A 9,444-nucleotide genomic window follows, 5' to 3' on the forward strand; every position below is an offset into this window, starting at 1 on the left:
CCCTGATCTTTAGCTGCCCCTTGACACCCAGGAGACACGAGCGGGGATTTGAACTCACAGACTCTGGTCTCCCAGCCAGGCTCTTCTCCTCCCAGACACTTAATAGCAATCTGTAAAAGGAGGAGAATAAGGCAAAGTCTCAGGGCAGCATTGCTTTACAGGGTGTCAAGTACTTGCCTAGTCACCACTTGCCTAGTGGTGAGTTCGTGAGAGATCTGTTCCGGGGCCAGCGCAAGAGAGGTCTGACAGGTGCCATTACACTAAAGGTCTGCTTCCTATGTTGTGTGAACAGACCTCCTGATAAGATGGCATCTGCAGGAGGCCCTCACCTGCACAGCATAGTGATCGACTGGGTATATAAGGGGTAAGATGGTCTTTCAGGTACCCTGGACCCAAGCTGTGTAGGGCAATTCATTCAGCAGCAGGGTGACATGCTGGTGATATCCTGCCCCAATAAGCAGTCTCACCACAGCATTTTGCACCAGCTGCAGCTTCTGGACCAACCTCAAGGGCAGCCTCACAAACAGCACATTACAGTAATCCAGCCTGGTAAGACTTCTTGTGCTAAGGGGAGTGATAAAGTGTAGCAGAGGGAGGAAACTTTTTGCCAATATTTACAAAGATAATTCCTGTCTACATACTTGTTAACACCTTTAAAGAATTCTATACATTTAGATTAGGCAAATCTTTCCTTTGCAGAAGCTGGATTGATTCTTCAAGCTCGTTCTGTATGTTTATCATTCTGGTCTTTACATTGCTTCCACCAATTTTCTCAGAGTTTAAGCTGCTGGTATGTACTTTTCCAAAGTCCACCCTCTGTGAATACCCTTTTTTAAAAAAATGGTGATAACATCACTACTGTCCACAAACAGTACCTGGGTAGCTTTTTTCTTAGACATCTCCAAGTGGATTTTGAACACTGTGGCAAACAGGGGGATAAGACTCTTACGATATTGGTACCAAAATCTGGAATGCAATGCAGTCTTCTTGACCTATGTTCATTAATTAACTTCAGTTCCCATTGTGGTGTAACTTTTAGTCATTAAGCACTTCCAGTCAGAAGTGGGGATTCCATTACTGAGTAAAACATCCCTTTATGTTTAGAGCATTGTATAAAGGTAATCAACATCTTTATATGCAAACTAGTAATTGTATTTTTCCCTCTGTGTTATTACTTCAAAGTGTATTTCAAAACATAAGTAGCCAATGAATTCTATTTCACCTTAGACTTGTCATATCTTCTAAGTGTTTTCAGTAGCTTTACAATATGTATTCTTGTATCTTCATCACAGAAAAAAAACCATGAAGAGTTTCTGCTGTATGTAACAGAAAACCTGAGAGAAGAACAAGTTGAATTTATTAAAGAGCTGGTTTAGGAAGGAATTAATAGAGCAATCCTACACATGTCTATTCAAAAGTACTTCAATGACACTTGCTGCCGTGTGTGTGTGTGTGTGTGTGTAATAAAGGACATTTAAAGAGTCATTTGAACTGAGCTTCATTAGCAATATACTGAGGACTACCTGATGCAACAAAAAACATAATGCCGTTGCCCTACTCAGACCTAATAGGAAACCATTGTTTCCCAGCTGCCAGGCTAGATCCTTACTTCTCCCACCAACCCTGCAGGCCAAGTGACAGCCTGCCCACCTGTCAAAGTTCACTGTAACCATCATTCAGCTGATTGCGAGTACAGCAAGCCCCTTTGAAGACTTTTTACAGGTACGGCTTGAATCTAAACTACACCAAATGGACAAAGCTGTGGTAGGGAGTTCCTGATAAGGAATCCTTAGTGCAGCTGATAGCAATAGGGCTTGCCATTAGGGAGCCCCATTTGCAAAAGAACAATTGGGAACTCAGTTGTTCCCAATTATTCCTTTGTAGCCACATCACATATGACATCAGATGTGGGGGAAGTGAGCATGGTTTGGGGGGAAACAGCTTCATGACCCAAACTGAGACCTGTGCTGGGCTGAATTAGCCCCAATGGACAGCAGTTCCCCACCACTGCACTACAAGAACAAGCCATGAACAAGCCTCAAGCTTGTGCTCTCCCCCTCCTCCATTTCACATTCTAGTGGAGATTGGTTTTAAACAAATCAAATAATTAATCTGTCTTCTGTACCTTGGTTTTTCCTTTGTTTTCTAGATTGCTTTATATGCTGAGTTTGCTCCCAATATTTGTTCTGATTATTTTTAATGTGCAATTGTAAGGGGCTTTGGGCAGTTGATATGAGCTGGAAAAACAGGAGAAAAATAAACAAACCCTAGGTGTGTAGCAGTTGACCCTTAAACCACTTTATACTTGCTCACAAAACCCTAAGATCTTCCATATCCACTCACAGTAAAGATCTCCCAGTTCCAAAACCCACTTCTTCCATAATACTTTCTTGAACTCTTATAGTCTTGCCTTTACTTCACTATTGGTTACAAATCAATCCTCCTCCAAGAGAAAAGCCTTCAGCTGCATACTGCGGATAATGATGCACACAGCAAGGTGGAAGTGAGGGGAGGGCATTCCAAAGGTAAACAGCAGTATATAAAGAATGTGTGCAGACTAGGAGAACATACAACTGGAAATATTTAGTTCAAAACAAAGATCGGTGGTGGGTAAGTGTGATGTTCCTATATTAATGTATATATGGTAAGTGTTAGTTGTTTAGAAGATACATGGTAAGTGGAGTGAAAGAGGGGGAGTGCATGGGCAGTAGAATGTGAGATGATTGGCTGAGTGTTTAAAATGGCTGAATGTATAAAAGGAAGAGTGAGAGTGGAATCTGGGGGGAAGAAAAGAAAGAGTGGATGGCTTGGTGGGGTTTGAGAGAGTTGTTTGCCAGGAGAGAGTGAAGAAGGAGGGGGGTGGAGTTCGGATTAGTATTGAGTAAAACCATATGCTTATGTGCCTTAAGAAGAAATCTTGTTAATCTTGTTAGCTTTGTTATCTGTAATAAATACTTAATTTGGTTTACCAAAGGCCTGATCCTTGGCTGGGGTTTCACAGACCAGAAGGGAGGGTAAGGTAATGACCAAGGCTGAAGGGGAACTGTAACAAATGGTGGCAGCGGTGAAGAGAATAACAATACCAGTATTCAGAGTCTCTGGGAATACTAGTATTGGGACGTTACTGGTGGTTGCCTAGCAGGGGGATCTGTGGAGATCTGTGCTAGAGCGGGGAGAGAAACCATAAGAGAGAGCGGTCCAGACTGGTGGAGTCCCTGGTGGTGCCTAGTGACAGGCAGTAACCACGAGCAGGTAGGAACCTGACAGGGAGAGCCAGGGAAGGATGCCTCACACGTGGTGTCAGAGGTGGGATACGAACAACAGAGAATCCAGATACGAACCTTGTGAGAATGACTGGCAAAGAGTGTGTGGCAAAGAGTGAGTGAACTCAAACACCATGGCTGAATACATAAAAATGAAAAGAGAGGAGCTGGTGGAGAAGTGCATAACATTCAATTTACCTCACGAGGGTAAAGGGGTAGATGAATTGAGGGTAGCACTTATAGGATTTGCAACTGCCCAGCAAAAACAACCTGTCAGGGAAGAGACCCCAGAAGGATACTTAAGCAATCCCGCTTATATAGAGTATTTGAGAAAGAAGTTAAGATGGGAGGCTGAGGAAAAAGACAAGCAGAGGGAGTTGGAAGCTGAGAGATTGAGGATGGAAGCTGATGGGAAAGACAAGCAGAGGGAGTTGGAAACTGAGAAGTTGAAGATGGAAACTGAGAAGTTGAAGATGGAAACTGAGAGAATGAGAATGGGGTTTGAGGAGAGGGAGAAGCAACGAGCAGTGGATGCCGAATTACAAGTAGAAAAGTTAAAATTTGAAAGAGAGAAGTTTCATTCTGATGAAACAAGAAAGGACAGAGATGGAGCAAAAATAAAAATTACTCCAAAGGACTTTGCTGTCTATGAGCCTGGTCAAGATCCTCAAATTTACCTCAGCACCTTTGAAAAAGCAGCTCAGTTGTGGGGGCTACCTGAAGATAAATACATGCAGTATTTATCAAACCTGATTAAAGGGGAATTGGCTGAGGTATACCAATATTTCCCCTCAGACAGGCCCGTCACCTATGCTGAATTCAAAGAAGCAGTGTTTAAAAGATTCAGACTGGGGCCTGATTATTTTAGAAAGCTTTTCAGAAACTGCCAGATACAGACAGGGAGGTCTTTCGTGGAGCTGGGGGCAAAACTGATGGACATATTTGAGAAATGGCTGACAAGTGCAAAAGCTCAGTCTGTGGAGGAGGTGAAAAACCTCATGATATTGGATCAATTATACCATCAGTTACCACCAGAAATAAGGCTCCTGGTCAAAGACCGTTCCCCTACATCGGTGCAGGAGGCCGCAGAGATGGCGGATCACTTCGCCTCCAACAGAACTGGCTGGGTGGGGAAAACATCAAGAGATTTTCAACCCAGACCATATAATGCTGGCAGAAGGGATGTGGTACCACAGCGAGTGAGTCCTCCAGTAAAATCTGAAGGGCACAGGACACCCCAGAGTGGATCTGTGTACCCTAAAAGTGAGGAGAAATTATGCTACAAATGTGGTAGACCGGGGCACCTACGTTTTCAATGTGAGGTTGCCAACCCCATTAGTAATCCTGCTCAGACAAGGGCAGTGAAAACAGAGCCCAAGGCTTTAGAAACAGCGAAAAAGGTTCAGTTCTGCCAGATAAACTGGACAGAAGTAACAGACCTTGATTCAAGTCTGAGAGAGGAAGTGAGTGTACAAGGGGCAAATTATTGGGCATTGCTTGATACTGGTGCCGCTCAGACATTACTGAGGCCAGATTTAATAAAATCTGAGGTAATATTACCTCAGGAAACTGTGACTATCCAAGGAGTGAGGGGTCAACCAGAAAGTTTGCCTGTGGCCCTGGTGGATATGACTTGAAGAGGCCGAGAGGGCCGATATAAAGTAGGCATTAATGCCCAGCAACAAAAACCAGTAATACTGGGAAGGGATGTAATGGGCGCCCAAGGAAAGATCTATGTAGTGACCAGACAGCAAATTGGCAGAGAAAAAGAAGCCATATTAAGGGGGGCTGAAACAAACAGGGTGGAATCTGTTAACCAGCCTCAGGTCACCATAGCAACCACTAGCAGGCCTGCTGAAGGAGACAAACTGTATCAAGTGGTCTCTGATAATGATGAGGCAGATCAATTCAGGGAAGAGCTACAAAAAGATATAAGTTTGAAGCAGATAAAGGAACAAGCTCTGACCCAACAGATTCCTTTCACTGACAAACTGAGGAATCAAGTTGTGTGTGAGAATGGGATTTTATATAGACTGTGGATGCCTGCTGAGAGAAAGGATGAATGTGAACCAGTGAAGCAATTAATAGTACCTAGCAAATACAGAACCAGATTGCTAGAGGTAGCCCACAATGTCCCATGTGCAGGACATCTGGGAATAAAAAAAACCAAGAGGAGATTGGCTGCACACTATTATTGGCCAAACATCTCCAAAGATGTAAAACAACATTGTCTATCTTGTGGAATATGCCAAAAGGTGGGAAAAAGTGGAGTAAAGACTAAGGCACCCTTAAAGCCCCTTCCTATAATTGGACAACCCTTTTATAGAGTGGGAATAGATTTGGTGGGCCCTTTTTCCAAACCCACAAGGCATGGCAAGAAATATCTAGTGTTGGTGGTGGATTTTGCCACCAGGTACCCAGACGCAGAAGCACGAAGATCCGTGGAAGCCCCTGTAGTGGCAGAGGCTTTATTAAAAATCTTTATGAGGCTGGGTTTCCCTCATGAAGTGCTGACGGATCAAGGCAGTGTATTCATGGGAGAAGTGATGCAATGTATGTGGAAATGTTGTGGTCTAAAACATCTAAAGACCACTACTTACCATCCCGCCACTAATGGGTTAACAGAGAGATTCAATGGCGTTTTGAAGGGCATGATCAGAAGCTATGTTCAAGATCACCCACAAGACTGGGATGAACGGTTGGGATGCTTCTTATTTGCATACAGAGAAGTCCCTCAGGAGTCAACAGGCTTCTCACCCTTTGAACTCATGTTCACTAGAAAAGTGAGGGGACCTTTGGAACTATTAAAAAATTCATGGGAAGGAACCCTGGGAGAGTACAAAACATCTGTAGTAGATTTTGTATTGGAATTCCGCAATAAATTAACATCAATGATGGAGGTGGTGGAAAAGAATTTGAGTCAAGCACAGGAGAAGCAACGTTACTGGTATGACAGAACAGCCAGGGAACGTGTGTATGATGTGGAAGATATGGTTATGGCGTTCATACCCAGGAAACATGACAAATTACAGGCTAACTGGGAAGGACCATATACCATCAGAGAAAGGCTTGACACAGTGACGTATGTAATTACCACAGACCAATTAAACAAAAGCAAAGTGGTTCATGTAAATATGTTGAAGCCTTACCATACCAGGGATGCACAGGTGTTGCAAGTTACCTTATTCCCTGAGGGAAGTGGGCCTGAACTTCCAGATTTGGTACAGGAAAGCAAAGACAAAGGAGGGGTAGATCAAGTGGAATGGTCAGAGGAGGTGAAGGAGGAAGTAAAAGAAGATATTCTGAGAGTGTTGAAAACCTATAGGAATCTCTTTAGCAACAAACCTGGCCGAACCAGTATAGTTATACATTCCATTGATACTGGAGATCATGCCCCAATCAGATCTGTTCCGTACCGTGTGAATGGGAAAGTTTTGAATGAGATCAAAAAGGAGGTGGAAGATATGCTGGAATTAGGAGTGATCAGGGAATCCATCAGTCCCTGGGCCTCAAGTATTGTCCTGGTTCCGAAAAAAGATGGAACAACAAGGTTTTGCATTGATTATCGGCTAATCAATAAAATTACTGTCCCAGATGCGTATCCTATGCCTAGGGTAGACGCAATGTTAGAGTTATTGGGGGCAGCAACCATTATCTCTACACTAGATCTCTGTAAAGGATTTTGGCAAATGGAACTAGACGAGCAATCCAGAGCCAAAACTGCCTTCAGTACACCAGATGGGTTATATGAGTTTGTGACCTTACCCATGGGACTAAGGAACTCACCAAGTTCATTTCAGAGGCTAATCAATACTGTGTTGCGAGGCATGTCAGATTTTGCAGTGGCCTATATCGATGACGTGGCCATTTTTAGCAAGTCGGTGCCTGAGCATGTCCAACACCTGACGACAGTATTGGAGGCCTTAAGAAAAGCAGGCCTCACAATAAAAGCTAAGAAATGCCAGTTTGGACTAAAGGAAGTAATCTATTTAGGACATAAGGTGGGGAGTGGGAAAATCACCCCCTTATGGAGCAAGGTGGAGGCAATACAAGCATGGCCGATCCCCTTAACCAAAAAACAAGTAAGGGCATTTCTGGGTGTGGCTGGATTTTATAGGAAGTTTGAGAGAAATTTTGGGGAAATAGCAACCCCCTTGTATGAATTAACAAAGAAGAAGTGTTCTGAGCGTGTGGTATGGACGGATGAATGTCTGAAGGCTTTTGATCTACTGAAGCAAGCCTTGTGCCAAGGACCCATATTAATAGCACCAGACTATGAGAAACCATTCATCGTGGCTACAGATGCGTCAGACCTCGCACTGGGAGTCGTCTTGCTACAGGAGAGAGAAGGCACCAGACATCCAGTGGCGTACCTGAGTCGCAAGCTGACGCCGAGGGAGAAAAACTATTTGTCGGTCCAGAAGGAGTGCCTAGCGGTCGTGTGGGGACTGAACAAGTTGCGCCCATACGTGTGGGGATGAAGATTCACAGTGACTACGGATCATCGGGCCTTGTTATGGTTGCAGACTATGAAAAACCATAACACTATGCTGGAGAGGTGGTCCTGGGCCCTACAGGACTATCAAGTGGACTTCCAGTTCATCAAAGGCAAGGACAATGTACTGGCCGATGGACTTTCCAGGCAAGTGGCTGGGACTGCAGTGACGTGACCAGACAGAGGAACAAAGAAAGACATTTTCCCCATAGAGACTTTTATTTGTTAACGCGATGTATAAATCCTGGAACAGGAATAATACTCTGCTGTTGTTTAAGGGGGGGGAAATGTGATGTTCCTATATTAATGTATATATGGTAAGTGTTAGTTGTTTAGAAGATACATGGTAAGTGGAGTGAAAGAGGGGGAGTGAATGGGCAGTAGAATGCGAGATGATTGGCTGAGTGTTTAAAATGGCTGAATGTATAAAAGGAAGAGTGAGAGTGGAATCTGGGGGGGAGAAGAGAAAGAGTGGATTGCTTGGGGGGTTTGAGAGAGTTGTTTGCCAGGAGAGAGTGGAGAAGGAGGGGGGTGGAGTTCGGATTAGTATTGAGTAAAACCATATGCTTATGTGCCTTAAGAAGAAATCTTGTTAATCTTGTTAGCTTTGTTATCTGTAATAAATACTTAATTTGGTTTACCAAAGGCCTGATCCTTGGCTGGGGTTTCACAGACCAGAAGGGAGGGTAAGGTAATGACCAAGGCTGAAGGGGAACTGTAACAAATGGTGGCAGCGGTGAAGAGAATAACAATACCAGTATTCAGAGTCTCTGGGAATACTAGTATTGGGACGTTACTGGTGGTTGCCTAGCAGGGGGATCTGTGGAGATCTGTGCTAGAGCGGGGAGAGAAACCATAAGAGAGAGCGGTCCGGACTGGTGGAGTCCCTGGTGGTGCCTAGTGACAAGCAGTAACCACGAGCAGGTAGGAACCTGGCAGGGAGAGCCAGGGAAGGACGCCTCACAGTAAGCTACTCCTTTTTGCCACATTTTCACTGCCAATGATTTTGGTTCCAGTAGCCAAAATAATTTGAACTGACAGGAACTCCTGCCTCACAACTCATACTGAGTATTGCACTTACTCATGCATTAATGGTAGAATGGTCCATGCACCTTCATGCCTGTCCATCTCATGAGTAAGCAGAACTGTAGGCATCTCCTTAAAGAAAAACACAAACATTTTTATGATCCACATATTAATAAATACATTAGTATGTTGTTTTAAAATGACAGTCCATCTTGGTTTCAGTTATTTCTACAAAATGTTTGCTGTAATTTTCCATTTCTGCTGTACTCTGTTTAACAAAATAGAATTATTGCCTGCTGCTCTGTGCTTTAATCTTTATTTTTACTTTAATGATGTTTCTAACTGGCTACCAATTTTTATTTTATCTGACCTGATTTTTATAGGGTTTAATTGTGATACTTATTCTGATATTGCTTATTTGGTATGTATTGGCTTTTATTGTTAGCTGTTTTGGATTTTTTTATGAAAAGGCAGAATATAGATATACGAAACAAATAATAAATAATCTAAACTATAATCAGCATATTTTGTAACAGCACAACTCACACCTTGTAAGAGGAATGAAAGTTGGTTCACTTTCCTTATTCCACCCAAACTTGTCCCAAATCCACTGGTACCTAGAACATTGGCATCAACAACAGAGGTTGCCCAACATTCCAA

At 43.3% G+C, this 9,444-nt stretch overlaps 1 protein-coding gene across 7 annotated transcripts in view; it reads right to left on the minus strand.

The window, feature by feature from the left end:
* The window catches only part of B3GLCT (beta 3-glucosyltransferase), a 168,801-nt gene that overhangs the window by 57,185 nt on the left and 102,172 nt on the right, over positions 1 to 9,444 (minus strand). For all 7 annotated transcript variants that reach the window (XM_061628461.1, XM_061628463.1, XM_061628462.1 and 4 more), the window contains 2 exons: positions 8,840 to 8,916; positions 1,223 to 1,334 (listed from right to left, as the gene is read on the minus strand). In XM_061628461.1, coding sequence (XP_061484445.1) covers positions 1,223 to 1,334; positions 8,840 to 8,916 — 189 coding nt within the window. The remainder of the gene's footprint in view (positions 1 to 1,222; positions 1,335 to 8,839; positions 8,917 to 9,444) is intronic.

The sequence above is a fragment of the Rhineura floridana genome, chromosome 5 (genome assembly GCF_030035675.1).
Source record: "Rhineura floridana isolate rRhiFlo1 chromosome 5, rRhiFlo1.hap2, whole genome shotgun sequence".
NCBI classification, from domain to species: Eukaryota; Metazoa; Chordata; class Lepidosauria; order Squamata; family Rhineuridae; genus Rhineura; species Rhineura floridana.